At 36.3% G+C, this 18,077-nt stretch overlaps 1 protein-coding gene and 1 pseudogene across 26 annotated transcripts in view; both read left to right on the forward strand.

Annotated features, from left to right (window-relative positions):
* Window positions 1–18,077, forward strand: part of ARPP21 (cAMP regulated phosphoprotein 21) — a 154,406-nt gene that overhangs the window by 64,591 nt on the left and 71,738 nt on the right. For 11 of the 26 annotated variants that reach the window (XM_053599471.1, XM_053599466.1, XM_053599473.1 and 8 more), the window contains 4 exons: window positions 2,383–2,491; window positions 4,346–4,447; window positions 11,317–11,354; window positions 13,811–13,870. In XM_053599471.1, the coding sequence (XP_053455446.1) occupies window positions 2,383–2,491; window positions 4,346–4,447; window positions 11,317–11,354; window positions 13,811–13,870 (309 nt within the window). The remainder of the gene's footprint in view (window positions 1–2,382; window positions 2,492–4,345; window positions 4,448–11,316; window positions 11,355–13,810; window positions 13,871–18,077) is intronic. The other 15 variants (XM_053599484.1, XM_053599481.1, XM_053599482.1 and 12 more) reach the window with 5 other exon arrangements.
* LOC128592771 (uncharacterized) lies at window positions 13,453–13,554 on the forward strand (annotated as a pseudogene).

The following is an 18,077-nucleotide window of genomic DNA, read 5'->3' on the forward strand; positions in this document are numbered from 1 at the left end:
CTTGGAAGTACTGAAACTAAGAGACCTGAGATTTTCCACCTCCCTCCCTTCCCAAGATACCCTCAGATTTTAAAACCTTTCTGGTTAGTACACTGAAGAAGTTAAAGTAAAACAAATTCACCTTATGTTCATGAATCAAAAAGTGCACATTCTCAGATCATTTTATTTCTAGATGAACAATTAAAGGCTATTACCAGCCAACACAAAGAGTATATCTATTAATTTAAAAGTAAGCAAATAATTTCATTTACTAGACCTTATCAGACGACAGAGCGTAGGATATTAGAAGAGATGTAATTAGCATTGATACAATCAACATCTGTATTTGAATTAACATCTTAACATCAAAAACACGGCCTCTCCATGGTAATTCACAAGTCCCCAGAACCCCCAAATGTATTAAAGTGAGCCCTCTGGCTTCCCTTCAGCTCCCTTTCCATCTTGCCTTGCCTATTTCCCATGGCACTTGATGTCTTGTGGACATGGCATGAAGCCATTGAGGTGGAAAATTTGGCTGATTATGTCAGTAATTTTTTAATGACACAATAAATAGGTTCATTTCATATACTAAAATTAGTAATAAATGTGGTTTCTTCATTCTTAGAAAAAAATCATGTGTAACAGCATATAAGCATTGGCTGAAAATGTTGGGATGCTTAAGAAAATTTTAGAGAATTGTTATTACTTTCAGTGACCTGCAACTATACGTACGAATAAGACTTTATAGTACAATAAGTAATTGAAGTGTTGTACTTTATAGTACAATAAGTAATTGTAGTATTGTGACTATGCTACACTGAAATATATTTAATTTCTCTACTAGAAATGATCTCTTCATTGTAAAGGGCAAGTTTATTTAATTTTAAAATGTCATATTGGTACTTCTTGGTTGTGGATATTTTAATGCATTTTAAGTCTGGTGGAAAACCTTTACATTGAGAATTAGGATAATGTGATGGAAGGTTTCTGTTCTCTATTTTGGGGCCTGAGAGTTTTCAGCTCACTATGTACTGTATAATCAGAAAGGAAGGGAACTGAATCTCTAGGTGAGGATATGATCTGGCTGTTCGATGCCTGTGGCTTAATGGGCAAATTCATAACATGAAATCTAAAGAATAACTGATGGATGGTTTTCTTGTCTTTAAAAGAGGCCAAAAAATATTCACTTCTGCCTGAAACTCTTAATGTAAGAATTAAATAAGATAATAGTATCACTCTGAAAAAATAATACACAGTTCTAAAAACTGCAACTGATACTCCAGTTTTCTGCTCTTGGCTGTTCATCAATATTATGATTAATGTACACATCTTTAAGGAATGAATGCATCCCATTGGTATTTGAATTATACACCTAAACCACTCCTTTGTTTTCAAAGTGCTATTTGCTTATTTTGGAACTGGAAGCAAATGAAGAGATTTTCTTTAATGACAGGTCACCTCCTTTAAATAACAGACTCTGTGAAGTGGCTTCCCTATGACTAAAAACCTAATGAACCCAGCAGGGACAGAAAATTTTCTAGGCTTCAGAAGTAATACATCAGACACGACAGAGACCATTTAATGAGAGTCATACATTACAATTGTTTCTAAACCAGGAACAAACATTATAGCGCTTCCTCTGAGGGTGAAGTCCAAGTCATTCATTGACTTTGTGGCATGCAATGACAATCGTGGGAAATTAACAAGGAAGTGAAGACCTTTTCTCTAATAATTCAAATGATTAAGAGGACCTAAAAAAATCAATTAACTAATCAATAGTGTGTAACTGCTTGGAGCGTTTTCCCCATGCTAATCAGTCATTAAGTTGTTCGAACTAAATACCTAAGGTTTTCCCAATTACTGAACTGATTTACAAGACATGGTCAAGGATGTCGCAATCTACTGGAGCCAGACTCCATAGCATTTGGAGAAAGACAGAAATGATTTTTAAATGATCCTCTCTCACTGTGGATTTAAAAGGCTCTTGAAAGGAAGCCTATGATGGGAGCTGTTCTCTCAGCTTCCAAACATAGGTCAATTAATGTGGTGCGCGCAAATTCTAAACATGTGTATTTGTTTGATAATAAGGGTAGAAACTTGTTTGGAGCAGTTGAGCAGGTCAAAATTAAAGAAGACACCTATGCACTATATATGTGCAGGCCTTTCGAATTTTTAACTTTAGCCATTATGAAAAGCACGTAGCAAACACACCCCTGAGTTCAAAATGACAAAAATGTCCTAAAACACATGTGAAGCTCCCCACATACTGCCAGCCACTCTAGTATCAAAACCACTTGTCAGGGTTTTTAAGTTAAATGCCATTGTGGGGGAAAGACAACACTAAGAAATAACTTTAAACAAGGGAAAAAACCTTTTTATTGATATGTTTTACTTTGCTGGCAGACCAGAGCAAAGGTTTTGTGAACATTTAAAAGATGAAAAAGGTGAAGAATCCCAGAAGCGGTTTATCTTGAAGCGAGATAACTCTAGTATTGATAAAGAAGACAATCAGGTTGGTTCTCAAGTTTGAGAGTGGCTGACATTGTTGTTTTTGAAGGTGGGCTGACTGATGTTCTTGTTGTCCCTCTGTTGTCCCTCCTTCCCCGCCCAACTGTCCCTTGCCTCTGATATTACTGTCCTCTCTCCAGCCTCCTTACCCATCCTTGCCTTCCCCCTTGACATTCAATGGGAAGCAAATAAACATGTCCTGGTTGCTTTAGCGATGGCTCTGTGTTGGGCTGCATGGGTGGTGCTTGGCACAGTCCCTGCTGCATGTCTTGGGCGGGGGATGGGATGCCACAGGCTCCGAGCTGTGGGGAAAAGCTTTGTCAGTCGCATTTCCAGATGTCTGTGTAACTATGGCAGTCGTTCCACTCCCTACAGCTTTGTCCTTCAGTTGTGCACAAATTGAGCTGGATTATCAATACGGACCGATGATCAACTGGTGTAGCTGTAAAGACCAAACCTTGTTATGGTGAGGACAGGTGGATTTTGCAACTCTCCTAAAATAAGTCTTCACAGAAAAGAATTGAGTTCATGTATTAGTCTCCTACCTCCTCTCCTTCCCATGTTTTATGGTCTATGTAAATTGTCTGCTTGTTTTGCATGAACTGTAGCAGAATTTTATCCTTGTGTATTTTGCTCGTGAAAAAAACACTCTCTTGTTCTAGAATAGCCTTATTCATGGTACCTGGACAAGGCTAAAGAGATTTTTTTAAATATCTTCCGTAGATGGAGGTTGGGGGTGTGTGATCCAGGGTGATTAGGAAAGAAAAACTTAGTAAATGACAGAAGGAAACAAATTTTAAATCCTAATGAGAACAATAGAAAGTCATATAAATGCCATTATAATTATACTTTATGTCTCCAACAATCGAAATAGATTTTTTGAAAATGACTTTGCTTTAGCATTCTTAAAGGTAAGACAATGCACATCTCACTCAAGTTATCATTTTAATCACTCTCAGTGAGTCACCGTAAGCCAGTACGTGCCTCTCTGATGCACCTTTTAAAAACTTGTTCATCATTTGTATCTCGTTTCCTCCCACCATCACCGAGCTACATCACGGCTCGTGTTGACTGTGAACATGTGCCTCTGTCCTGCACTTCGTGGGTGTCTGTTGAATGGATGGATGAATGGGTTAGTGCAGAGCATTTTAGGAGGAATGGCAAGAGTGAACTGGGAGGGTGGTGAAGACACAGGTCAGATGAGAAGATAAAGAAGAGCAGGCCTCATGCTGGGTTCTTTGAATTGTTAGTACTTTGGGTATTCACCCTTATGAACACATACGTTTTTAAATTTAATTTATAAGCTTGAGGTTAGATTTTTCTATGCCAGCGACAATTCAGAGGATCACACGGAGTGAATAAAAACACAAACACGTTACTTTCTTTGCTCACTTGCTCTTCCTTCAGTCCCCAAGTTTTCAAAGTCGTTTCTTTCCTCAACTGTCATGAACTAGCTAGCCATGTTTCTCTTCTTGTCACCAGCATTTTGCCTCCTTTTGTGGAGTCAAAAACACACTGGTAAGCAAGGGAGACAGAGTCTAACACTTGTGAGCCACTATATACCTGAACTGGCTGAACACCTTGAGGCACATTCAGATGTCTTCAGTTGGGAAACGCCAGTGCTACTTTAGTACCATGAGGAAGCCAGCGGAAGCAGCTAACACCAGCCATCATGGCAAGTCACGTGCACACGTAGTCCGTTACCCCAACACAGCCTCCCCAGGGACCAGAGGGAGTGACACTTTTCAGGTTCCATTCATTTAAATGGACATTTATTATTCTCAGCTGACACTTGCTTAACTGCAGTTTTCTAACAACCCAACTTAGATAATCCTCCTGATTTCTTTTTTCTGTTCAGCAAAACAGAATGCATCCATTTAGAGATGACAGACGAAGTAAATCAATTGAAGAGAGAGAAGAGGAATATCAGAGAGTGAGGGAGAGAATATTTGCACACGATGTGAGTAGTTGTTTTAATTGCCTCTTTAGTATGGTCCTTCCATCAGCAGTAAGGCAGCTTCTTTCCCCAGACATGGAGCTGGCAGGGAATAAGAAGACTGGAGCCAGGAAACAAATGGAACTGCAGCAAGCTAGGAGTGTTTTTGGAAGAGGACCTTTTTGATGGAAGTGATGGGAGACTAGCAAAGGGTTTGGGTATGTTCCAAGGATATAATCAGTGGGGACATACTGAGGTATAATTTTGGTCAGTATCTTAGACCTTAAGTACAGAGAGAGGTTGTCAGTTAGGAAGAAATGCCTTTGCACCCACATTAGCCAGCAGATTACTAGTGCTGTATTCTTTTTAATACCAACATTGTTCAGAGGAAAGAATTACAATGAAGAAAAGATCTGTTGATCACCCATACGTGCACATATACAAATAGTATTTTCTTGGTTCTTAGCAAATATAGACATTTCTCTATGGTGAATTTAGGTAATAATACTTATTTTTTTCCTCATTTCCAAATCAAGTCAGGTCTGTGAACAATTTGTCAAGGGAATAATCATGGACAATTGATTTTGTCCAAATCCCAACAAAGAATCGTTGGTTGGGATTTTTTTATCCTTTATCCACTATGGCCAGGATCCAATACAATTAAATTAAATAAAAATTAAAAGATGAGAAAATAAATAAAGGCTGTATTTAAATGCAAGAAAATCAAAAGGATGAGCAATTGCTGTAGTTCTAATAGTTCTGTCTTTCTATGAGATCATTTGGCAGTCTCCTCAAATGTGGTGGCTTCTTTCTTATGCAGAAGTAGAAGCCTGAGCTCCTGGGTAAGACTCTTCTGTGGCCAACACTTCCAGCTTTGCTAAAACAGGTGGATCATCCAACCTCCCGTGGTGATTTATTCCTGGAGGCCACACAAATCCAGCCTAGATACGTAGGATTCAGGGTTTAGCAAGAGGTAAGACTGCTGTCCTTTGAGGCTTCAGGCCAAAGCTAGTTTTTCTGATCCTCTACCTGGAGCTGGTTTCTTTAATACTAAGTTGCAGGGGAGGTTCAATCTGCTCCAACATCACCCTTGTTTCACACTCACACTCTCCCATCCCGCCTGCCTGCCACCACCCGCCTGCCACCTTCGTTGAACACACTAAAATAGAATTTTGATGATTGAGTAATCTGGCTTCTAAAATTAAGAGAGTATGAAAGAGAGAGACAGAGGTCACCCTAGTTAGAGGACTAAATGCAGTTCTAGAAGATTCTGCCTATATGTGGGCTACTTAAATTTTTTTTTATATAAGCAGAATTTTAGATATTGTAATACCCAGCCTAGCACAGGGTGGCCTCTTCTAGGCCTGATGGGGTCATGGTGCCTAGAGTTGAATGGCAGACAGCGTGTTACTGGTCTGAAGACATTCACGGAGAGAATGTTTTCGGAAAGCTAGTTTATACTTTATTCTTGTTTTTTCTCCCATTCTTTCTCCCTCTCCGTGCCTCGTGTGTGTGTGCACACATGCGCACACACTGCACATTTTCCCTAAGCTCTAGCTCTAACAAGTAATTTGTAAACAAGTTGTGCTGAAAAGCAAGTACTAAGCACACAGATAATGCAAAACCACATAATACTGATTTTAGGAAGTGTGCCATGCTGTTCAACACATGCGATCTAGGTGCCTTCTGTCATGGATGCTTTCCTGTGATGGAGGTGACATATGTGCTGTTTACTTTGTGTACTGATTCTCATGTCCATACCTGAGAGGTTGTAGGGTCGGCAGTGACTTTCCTTACACAGTGCATTTCTCTACAACCCTCTGAAAGTGACTAACAGGTGGGGACATGGGTCATAGGTTAAAACATTGAGGCAAGCATTCCTATTTGAAGCCTCTATAGCCTTATACTATACAAACATTTTTTCAAAGGCAAAAGCAGATTTAAATGTAAGAAACTATTTTCATAGCCTTTCTATTCCGTGAAATCATCTGGCGGTCTTCAATAAAATGCTGTGACTTCTTTTCTCTGTAGCAGGAGAGGTGTGAGCTCCTTTGTGTCTTTACTAATGTAAGAGGGGCACCTGCCTGTTTTTAGCACCACTTTCAACTTGATATCTATCTTAAGGCAGGGTTTTAAATTGACATCCTGTACCTGGACTATACTTTTAGAAGGACTTCCAGGGTTAAATGAAATCCCTGATGTCATTTCTCAATTATGTTCATGAATATGTGTGCATTTTTCTAAACGAAAGATCATTGTTGTTTATTATGTTCCAATAAGTTTCACTGACCCCTTAAATACTAAGAACTACTTTCTCAGAGTATGAAAACAGTGTCCAGTATTTATCTCCTTAGCCCCTGTAGTTCTGCTCGAGACACACAGCCATTCTACTGGCATTCTGTGTGTATTAGCCATGTATTGCTATATAGCAAATTACTCAAAAATTTGACATCTTAAAATGAATAAACAAGTGATCCTTATTATCTCACAATTTCTGTGGGTCAGGAATTTGGGAGTGGCTTAGCTGGTACATCTACCCCAGACTCCTTCATAGGGTGTAGTTAAGCTGTCAGCTGGGGTTACAATGATCTGAAGCCTTAATCAGGTGGATATCAGCTTCCAAACTCACTCGCATGATTATGGGTAGGTCTTGATTCTTCACTGGCTATAGATTAGCAGGGGTCCTCAAACTGCAGCCCGCAGGCCACATGAGGTGGTGTGATTGTATTTGTTCCCGTTTTGTTTTTTTACTTCAAAATAAGATATGTGCAGTGTGCATAGGAATTTGTTCATAGTTGTTTTTATTTTTTTAAACTATGGTCCGGCCCTCCAACAGTCTGAGGGACAGTGAACTGGCCTCCTGTTTAAAAAGTTTGAGGACGCCTGGAGAGATCTGTTACCTACTATATGAGCTTCTCCCCAGACTGCTGGGTGTCTTCTTGACATAGCAATTAGCTTCCCCTGGAAAAAGTGATCCCAACAAAGAAAGAAGAGAGCAGAAGATGGAAGCCACCATCTTTTATAATCTAATTTTGGAAATAACGTATCTTCTCTATATGGGACAGTCTGACTGTGGAACAATGTGGGAGAGGTACCACACACACAAGGTCATGAATATGAAGAGGCAGGGATCATTAGGGCAATCCAGTATTGACAGGACTATGGCCTCTTTTGACAGAAACTCTCACAACATAGCATAACTGTCCTGAGTATATATAATAACAAGTCTTCCTTACCAATTTCATAAAACAGAACACATTAGGAGACCTTCACCTATGTACTTCCAGATCCCCGAACTGATCATCCAGAAATTCTTGAGACACAAGATCATTTTTTTATAAGATGAAGCATATTTTATAAGCATATTAAGTCAATTATAAAACAAATGCAAAGAATCCAGCATAAGGGAATAATGTTACAGTAGTCTAATTTTTTTCTTAGCTGATCCTTAATTTCTTCATAATTTAAAAACAGAGATAACAAAACAATTTTCCTTGGAAATTGTTATTTAAGTAGTGGATTTATTTAAGCAGGTTCAAATATTGATTATGTAGTTTTTTGCTACTTCAGGTAACAGAGTTCAGAATACTTCTTGATCTTTACATTTTAGCAAAAGTGAAATTTATTTTAAAGTTAGAAATATTTTCTAAATATACCTTGGTTTCTAAGGGGAATATGTGTGTGTGTGTGAGAGAGAGAGAGAGTATGCTTTTGTATGCAGGCACACAATGAAACTGGATTGCTTTGGGAATTTTCTAGAAAACATTTTCAAATATAGTTTGAGAATTTTAATATCTTGAGCTAAGATGAAGTTATTTATTATTTAACAACTAAGCATCTGTAAATCAGAGCACACAGGAATTTTAATTTCAGCTAATATTTTTGTAGTCAGTAGTATTTGAAATTAATTCTTTTTAAGATTCTTTTTTCTTTCTTTTTTTTTTTTTGCTTTATTGTATGCAACATTGCTAACTTTGGGAAGGTTAAGCTGAAAAAATAAGATATTTAAAAAGGTATGTTTCACCTGGAGGGTCATTTCCAGAGGTTATTTATGTATAAACAGGGATCCAGGGAGGAGTTCATCTGTGGTCCTCCGAGCATGAGCTGGGATTTCTCCTCAGTGAGAACAGATAAGGGTATTCGGTGTCACTGGAGTCGGAGGTGGGATGTGGGGGAGAACTCTGTAACCCATTAGGCAAAAACATTTTTTTACTTTTTTTAAAAAAGCAAGCCTTTTATATCTGAGAATGCATATAAGTGACAGCTATGAATGTTGCACTTAATTACTGTGACAATTTTATCTTTTCCTGCTATTAAAATTTGCAAGTTATGAACACCACTTTTAAAAAAGTTTATTTTCAGGGCGGCACCTGTGGATCAGTGGGTAGGGCGCCGGCCCCATATACTGAGGGTCACGGGTTCAAACCCGACCCCGGCCAAACTACAACAAAAAAATAGCATTATTTGCTTTGAACTTCTTTTTTTTTTTTTTTTTTTGTAGAGACAGAGTCTCACTGTACTGCCCTTGGGTAGAGCGCCGTGGTGTCACACGGCTCACAGCAACCTCTAACTCTTGGGCTTACGCGATTCTCTTGCCTCAGAAAGAGGTAAGGAGGGAGGGGGGTGGGGCCTTGGTGTGTGTCACACTTTATGGGGGCAAGACATGATTGCAAGAGGGACTTTACCTAACAATTGCAATCAGTGTAACCTGACTTATTGTACCCTCAATGAATCCCCAACAATAAAAAAGAAAAAAAAAAAAAAAAGAAGTTCAAAGATGAAATAAAAGGCCAAAATAAAGGTAAGTGTGAGCACCACACTTGTCTTTACAACTTTTAATAAACCAGTTGACTATTGTCAAAAAAAAAAAAAAATAGCATTATGGCGGACACCTGTAGTCCCAGCAACTGGGGAGGCTGAGCCAGGAGAATCACCTGAGCCCAGGACTTAGAGGTTGCTGTGAGCTATGTGACACCATGGCACTCTACTGAAGGTGACAAAGTGAGACTCTGTCTCTACCAAAAACAAAAATAATAATAAATGAAAATAAAACAAAAAGTTTATTTTCATCAGCTAATAAAACACAGCCCATAACCACTTTGGTCTTATTTATGAAAATGAAAGGGGTGCTAATGGGATTAGGACCTTTCCAAAAAAAAAAAAATCAGATGTCTTTTTGCGAAAACTATATGTATAGGTATTTGCTGGAGTCTTACTTTTTAATTCAAAGGTTTGGGCTGCCTAAGTTTGCCCCACATGCTATTAGATTAATGACTCTAAAGAAGTCAATATGTCTTTGATCAACTCCCTGAAGGTAAAGTCCCAGTAGCTACAGTACTCAGAACAATAAACTTAATTGACCTATTTCCAACTACAAGGGCTGAGAAATAGGAGGGTATTGAGCTCATAATGTATAGCTGAGACAACCTCACTATCTTCTACATACCATCACATGACTCCAGCCATCAATCAAAGTAAATTAAAGGAAATTAAAAGGATAGGATATTTAGTTTATTATTAAGAGATCTTCGTAGAATATCACTGGCCCATCATTGGTATTTGTTTCCCTTTCCATATGTAAATGTCACATAAAAAAAGATATTTTCTAAAGGTTTGTGTTTTAATCGGCTATTTTTGTTTTTTTAAAATAAGGTTCTCGAACATTTGAAATTCAGGATACATATTAAACGTAGAAAGGTTAAAACAGAAACTTTTCTAGAGAAATCTTCACTGAAATGCTCAGACCACTGAAGAAAACACTATGTTCCTATGTAGCCCTCTGACATAGTGGAAGGAAATAATTTCTCTACAAAATGAAAACAGAAACCCTTATCCTGCTTGGGTGTCTGATCAGTAGTTACATTTGTAGCATCTTTTAATGCAAAAATTAATTATTAAAAAAGATCATTGTCATTTCTTTAGTTTTATCTTGAAATGGATCTGTTAATTCTCTAATTATTCCTCTAACAAATCATTTATTTATCATTTAATAAATTATAAACATATAATGTAGTGTGTATCATTTATGTTTAGAAACTTAGTACATTGGAAATGGTGTTTGTTACGTTACTTATTGAACCAGGCAAACTGTTACAGGACCATAGCACTACATGTTGTCTAGACTTCTCTTTCTTTGTTTAATTTCATCCTAAGCATGTAATGACAATGGAATTTTATATTCCTTCCATTGTATATTGACCACAAGATGGGGGGGATTGAATGCTAAATGCTGGGTGAATGGATGCTAAGAAGAAAGTCATCGGTTTTCTATGTGAAAAACTGAGAAATATTAGATAGTGCTTGATATTTTTCCTAAGTAGCTTCATTTCATCCTCACTTGTCTTCTGCTCTCCCCTCTTACTTACATTAATGACTGACGGCATGTCTTCAATATTGAGAGTCTTGCAGTCAATCTCTTCCTTGAGAGTTTATTATTATCAATTCATAATCACAGGGCTTTACAGCTCTCTCATCCCTAGGTGGATCATGCCAAGTTTGTATGCAGTGCTCTGATGAGAACCTTTTCCCTTAGCTTTTATTGGTGGCTGCACCTGCCCAGCTCCAGACCAAGCCACTAGCTCAAAATCCAATGGCCACATGCCTCTCCAGCGGTTTCCTTCACACTTCTCTTCTGACTTCTCCATGGAATGGGCTAAATAGGTTTGAAACCTGAAGATATCCTCATAGAAATGTACCCAATGCTGCATGACAATTGTTTGCTCTTCTAATGCTAACCTCTTTTTCTCCCTTTTTATTTCCATCTTTTGTACATCTACTTCTTAATACTTCTTCCCTAGGAAGGGAAAAGTATAATAGTTGTGAAATCAGGCAAGGATTTGGGATCCCTCAGGATATCCAGAACATCTGATACAATGCCTTTTTTTATTTTGCAGTCAGTTTGCTCCCAGGAAAGCCTTTTTGTGGATAACAGGTAAAATTAAATTTACTTTTTTTATGTCTTTAGAGGAACGAAGTCTGTCATGTGTGTCCTGTACATTCATAAATATATATATCCCATATATAATTGTGTGCTTGAATATATGTATATGTATATACATATATCTATGGGTACCATATATAATCACACACACATGTTATTTAGCACATCTAAAAATTGCTTTATTTGGAGAAAATTTCTCTTAGTTACTTCTAAGCAGAGTTTTAAACATTTTCCTTATTTCTCAATTTCTTATCTTTCTAAAGGTATAATTTCTATCACCTTCACCTGCTATTGAAAAGAATAAATACTGAGATCACACAGGAACTTGCAGTTTCATTGGCTTATTGAATAGACTGTTCAAATACTTGTGTATTTGGTATTATTACCTACTTCGTATGCACCACAATTATATGTGGCTATATAATCAATAATTGGAAAAGTATTATTTTAAGTTTTTTATTCTAAGTAATCTATTAGTCTTCACAGAAGGGCTGACTTGAAAACCTTTTCTAAATTGGTCTATACATGTATTTAGCAATATACCTGGCTTAAAAATTATTGGAGGGAGGTAATTGTGAAATGAATGAGTTACAAAATTTAAAGAAAGTCTTGAGTATTGAAGCAGAATTTTTTTAATCTTAACATCTACTTTTTAAAAATCAATCTAAACCGACATATATTTTGAAATGCTCCATTGATTTAATTGCAGATATTCAGGGCAAATTAAGACATTCATATTAAGTTGTACTAATCATATTAAAATGCATCAAAATGAGAAAATTGGTTTGGAAATATGATATCTATAAATAAAGTTGTGGTTAATTTTATTTCAGGTGTCAGCTTAATGGGTGTCCCTATAACACTGATTTAAATTAAAATGGAAACTGCTTGATTAAAAAGCTTAGTACTCTGAGAAATTTAATCTGGGCATTAAAGATGATTGATTTAAAAAAATATGGCCATTCATATTTGCAGTTGGAAATCTTTAAGTAACTAAACTCTTTATAAAATAACCTCTTTTGGAAGAAGAGATCAAATTGGAAAACAAGTCCACATATGAGATTCAAAAACAACTTCAAAGTCAATGTCTTTGAGATCTGGAAATTAAGTTAATGAACTTATCCTTAAAAAAGTACTACAAATCTTATTGCTGAATGTCACTATGGTTAAATTTGAAATACTTCCCTGTGAACCTATGCATCAATGCTATTGCCTACTCTACCCTTCAAGGCAATTTTGGAACTCTCTTTCTGGAATGGCCATAAAAACTGTTGCAATATTACCCTTAATGTCCTGAATGTCATCAAAATGTCTGCTTTTCAATATTTCCTTTACCTTGGGATAAAGAATAAAGTCATTGGGAACCAGATGAGGTGAGTAGGGAGGGTGTTCCAATACAGTTATTTTTTTACTGGCTAAAAACTCCCTCACAGACAGTGCCATGTGACCTGGTATACTGTCATGATACAAGTGTCATGAGTTATTGGCCAAGATTTTCAATTAATATCTTCCTATTTATTTATGTTTCCTCAGTCTGCTATGCTTCTCATAGTCATCTGACAATTTTGACATGCAATTCAACAAATTTTTGCAATATCTTTGTTAGTTCTGCACAAGGTGGAAAGTTCCTGAACTTAATTGTTAGATGTGATACTTAGAAAAAATATTTTGTATTCACAGTAAAACTAAGAATTTTTGAGTTTTAACCTCTTAGAGATGATTTTGAGACATTCTAATAATTCCTTATCTTTACCATAAGAGTAAGTATTTACAATTCATTTTAGTGGTAGACCTTATTTCCTAGTCTTGTATCCAATTATTTTTCCTTCATTACTCCCTGATCTTACTCATTTACACCCAAGTTCCCATTATATTTAAATTGTATTAGATACTTCATTACAATAATTGGTCACATACTTGCATTGCATATGTGAACAACTCTTGATTGTCCAAAAAAACAATAATCTAGTTGAGAAGTTTCGCTCTAAAAATAAATACATTTGGGGGACCCTACTCTGGAATGCCAAAATTTCACTATGCCAAGAAATAAAGAGTAACTTTATTATTACTTTAAGAAAAAACACAGCGAATCGCTTCTCGGCCTTTTGGCTAAGATCAAGTGTAGAAAAAACACAGCGAATACATTTAATTGCCTGTGTTTTATTTATACCAATTTCTTTTATAATCTTCTCCTCTTCCATTGCCTTGATTTTCTCTTCCCTTCCCCCAACCCTTACCTAGTATCAGTGCCTTAATCTCACAGTAGGCATCTTAGTCCTGCCATGCCATATATTTTTTAAAGAAAAATTCAGTATCACACAAATAAAACATATACCATATGGGATTAATTTACAAGAAAGGTGTGCTATAGAAGCATACTCATCCATTTAGCCTATGGCATGTTACCCTTAGTCTTATATCATAAAAATCATGTTTTTCATTTCCAGTAGGCTCTTGGAAGACAGTAACATATGCAATGAGACCTATAAGAAAAGGCAGCTCTTTCGGTTGGTATGGTTTACTTTCTTAAACTGTGTTTTCAGATTATGTGGCAGAATCAATGTTAAATATAAGTGTATCAGTGTAAAATATTTCTGTTCATAAAAAAATGTTCAATTATTTCTTTGTAAAGGTGGTTACATAGCTAGCTTTTCAGTCAAACTGGATAGTGTGAGCGATGGGATTAGAAAACTATCATTTTGTTTATAATTCTTTAGGGTTCTTCCTCTGATTTTCTGTTTTTCGAGCGCTAACTTTGGCCGTGCACTATTTCAACATTCCCAAATCAACTTTGGTGAATTACAGTGAGTTGAATTTTCTCTGACAGGTTGCAATTATATATGAGCTCCCAATACTGGAAAAGAAATCAATGACAACCTTATTTGTATAGCTAATGTTTTATTTTACCTATCGTAATATTTCAAACAGTATTTTTCAGTCACAGATTTTATTTCTAAAGAAAGACATGAGGTTCCTTCCAATTATAATGAACTACCTAAATTAAGGTCTATGTGGGATAAGAGGGAAAGATGATAATATTTTTAAAGTTTTATACTAGGTTGGCAGCTCCATGAGAGCAGAGACCATGAACATTTTCTCTCTACTCTGCCAACTGTATATCTGGCATCCATTATAGATCAAACAGTACACCATGCTATAAATACACTAAGTGTATAATATGTATATTTAATGTGTTTATGTGTTTATAAATATTCCAGTTCATCTCTGTTGTAGGAAAGGCAACAACAACCACAAAAAAGGCAGAAAACTCTTACCCACTTAGAAAAATGAAAATAATAAGAAAGGTAGATGGATTTTAGGCTTAAAAAGTATATTTTTAAAGTAAATCTGAACTTTAGAGCTAGTTATCAATGAAGTTAGAGTAATTTGTTCCCTTCTCCTGTGGCAGAAATGATAATCAGAAGCTGCTTTTTACATTTTTTTCACTTTTCCAGGTTAACCAACACAGTCTAATACCTTCCTTGTGTATCATTACACAATGTATTTTCTTTCACACAAGACAATTTAAGAAAAATCACCTTGCATTTCTCTTTTGTAACCCCAGAGAAAGAATAAATTTTCCTATCACTCCAGCACTCACACTCACACACTATGATCTAGTTTGTTTAGGTTGATGTAGATAAAACATAAGTTCCTATTCCCTGAGAGGCCAGTTAGTTTTACATATTCCCAGATATGCCCCCATGTCACAGAGATACCGTGTACTCAGGAGAGCCATCCCAAATATGGATTCTATGACCCACCAAAATCACCAAGCACAGAAACTCAGAAAGATAACTTAGCCCAAAGCCATCTACACAATTTTAAGATCAATTCAGAGTGTGCATAATCCCCAAGCACGGCAAGAAAAGGCATCAGACATAAATGAACATGAATGTTAACAGTTATGTTGATCAGAAAAGAAATCATAGAGCATGTGCTTTCTGACTACACTGGAATCAAAATCTAGTTATTTACATGAGGACCAGCTCCATCAACAAGAAATCTCATTACTATATTACTGTCGTCTTCCTGGATTCCAGTAGGAGGGGACCAGGACTGGGCTTAGAAAGGATGGGAAGACACTTTTGCGTGTGGTTTTCTACATTGTCCATAATTCCATAGTTATGAATAAATATGTAATTCAATACTGAGTCTCTCCTTACAACTATTAAGATGTTAGAAAAGAGAAGTATAAAGTTGAGAAGTATAAAGTGTGTTTTAATTTGTAAATATCTAGAAATCATAAATTAGAATTAGATATATTATTTTGAATTTCATTTCTGCTAACTCCCTAAAGTAGCAATGTAAACTCCATTTGTTTAAATGCACAGGTTTCGGCCTAGGGCAATGATTTGAACTGTAGAGACAAATCTTAGTTTGTCTTATTGACTCGGTAATGCAGTGTAAGTCTAAAAGAACTCTTCACAGCTCTAGAGGCAGCTCAACCAGGGATAGGGATATACATTGCAACACACTAGACTGCACCCAGAAACAGGGGTGGCCACCTTCTTTACCAAGAAAGGCTGAGCCACCGTGGCATTTAGAGGAAGTCTGAGTTTCTGCCATGAAGCTGCACAGGACATGAGGAAAGGATAATTGAATTAAAATTAGAATGGAAACAAAGGCTCACTCTCATAGGGAGAGCTTCCTTCAGATGCATCTTGCATACTGTGGCAAAGGAACGCACCCAAATCTCCAACCAGTGTTTTTATATAATAAACATAGAACCTCCATAGTTGACCAACTACCTACATTGACCACCTCATGTTGACCTGATTTTCATAAACCAGGCATGCATCACATGTATATACCAATATGGTAGGCCTAGATCTTTATGTTGACCATCTATATGTTGACCAGTTTGTTACAGTCTCTTGGGTGGTCAACTTACAGAGGTACTACTATATTTCAAATTAGCTGCACGTGAGATTATTGTCACATTTCTGGTACATTCATAATTGCTAGATAATGATCTTAAAAGACTTGTCACATAATCAGAATTATATGGGAGAAGAATAAAGCTGAATTTGGAGATTAAAAGAGAAAACAATAATCAGGAATGGAACACAAAGCCTTTGAAAAGACTATTTTTTCCCACTTTATACTCTGTAGCTTTCTTAAATTTTGAAGAAATTTAAAAGCTAAAGTCCACTGGCCATTGGTGAAGGAGTGTTAGTTCGTACCTGCAACCTGGTCTTTATCAGGTGGTCTTTGTCTCTAAAACTAGCCATCCCTGAGAACAGAGAGAATGTTTATAAGGAAACATTGGTAGAGGTTGGTGGAGCACTGAGTATTTCATCCAATGTTCCCTTTGAAAGTGCTTTTGATTTTGTGAGTTTTCTGGTGCACTTCCTCCCTCTACTTTACAATGTTCCTGTCACAGAGTAGCTATTTCATTTTTGTTATCTCTTCGATCCATTTATCTTCTTATGTTTTTTTCTGAAATAAAAGGAAAGGTTTTAGTAAGTAAAGTTGAAGCAAACTCTAAAATTTTCTGTATTCTTCTGTACAATTTGGTTGGTGAATATTTCAATCAAGTATGTGCACTTCTAGCATCTCAGTAGCACATTATTGTCTTTAAAAGACTGTTTTTTAACAAAGTTACTGATCACGTTGTGAGATTTGAATTAAGACTCAAACATATAAGATTGCTAACATGAATTTAAAGGTTATAACTTATTATTCACGATTTATGTTTCACTCAATTATTTATAATCCATTAGATCTTAAGATATTTTACTAATGCATTATTTCCATCTGCAGAAAAAGCTTTCTAAAAATATTAATGAAGTTACTCTTTTAGCAGATTGGAAACCAATGAAAATGCAAATTTCATCAAATTTTTTATATAAAGCACCTGCAATTTTGATACTTCTTAAAGATACACCAGAGTCTTCAAAATTCACTTCTGGCTCTTGGAGCTCTTCAAATACTTTCACTCTTTTTCTGTTTGAAGATTAAACAAATTGTGTTCTTTTTTTTTGTGGTTCCATTGATTCCCCATGGAAAGTTTCACATCAATGTATGGCATTTACACTGTTATTGTTATTTTTGCAATTTTTTATGTGGAGAGTTATAATGGTTTCTCCTCTGACCAGGAAGGTCAAACTTACTGGGCAAAACTTTAACCATAGGTTAACTGAATAATTTCTGTGATTTCTGTGCTGTCAAAGCCTTGGTGAGTTCAATATATATATATAGTCTCATAAAGTTGGAAAATGAATATATATATATCTTCTCTAGACCTATGTGCCTTTTTTTCATAGTGAATTAATTATATAATATTAAAGAGAGAGGAAAAACTCTTCTTTCGTGGGAGTTACTTTTAGGATAATTTAAGATCAAAATTACTTATAAACATTAATTTATTATTGATTCAGGTCAAGAAAACTTATCCCCCATCCTCTCTCCAAGAGAAATTAACAATTATATTTTGCACCATGTTGTTCTAGTTGTTTCTCCTTCACTGGCAGAGAGATCACGGGACACGTCTAGGTTTGGTTTTTCTGTTTGTAACATGAGTGTTATGTGTGATGTGTCATCTGTGTATATATCATCAGGTGTTTGTAGCACTGTTGGGGAGGAAACTGGTTTAATAAAAAAGGTTGGCAAGAAGGGTCTTGCATAGATGGTTCATCCAACAAAAGCCTCAAGCTCTGCCCATCCACACCATTCATGCAATGTAATCCTGTCCCGTGCATCTTTCTGGTG

This window comes from Nycticebus coucang, chromosome 8, assembly GCF_027406575.1.
Source record: "Nycticebus coucang isolate mNycCou1 chromosome 8, mNycCou1.pri, whole genome shotgun sequence".
Lineage (NCBI taxonomy): Eukaryota > Metazoa > Chordata > Mammalia > Primates > Lorisidae > Nycticebus > Nycticebus coucang.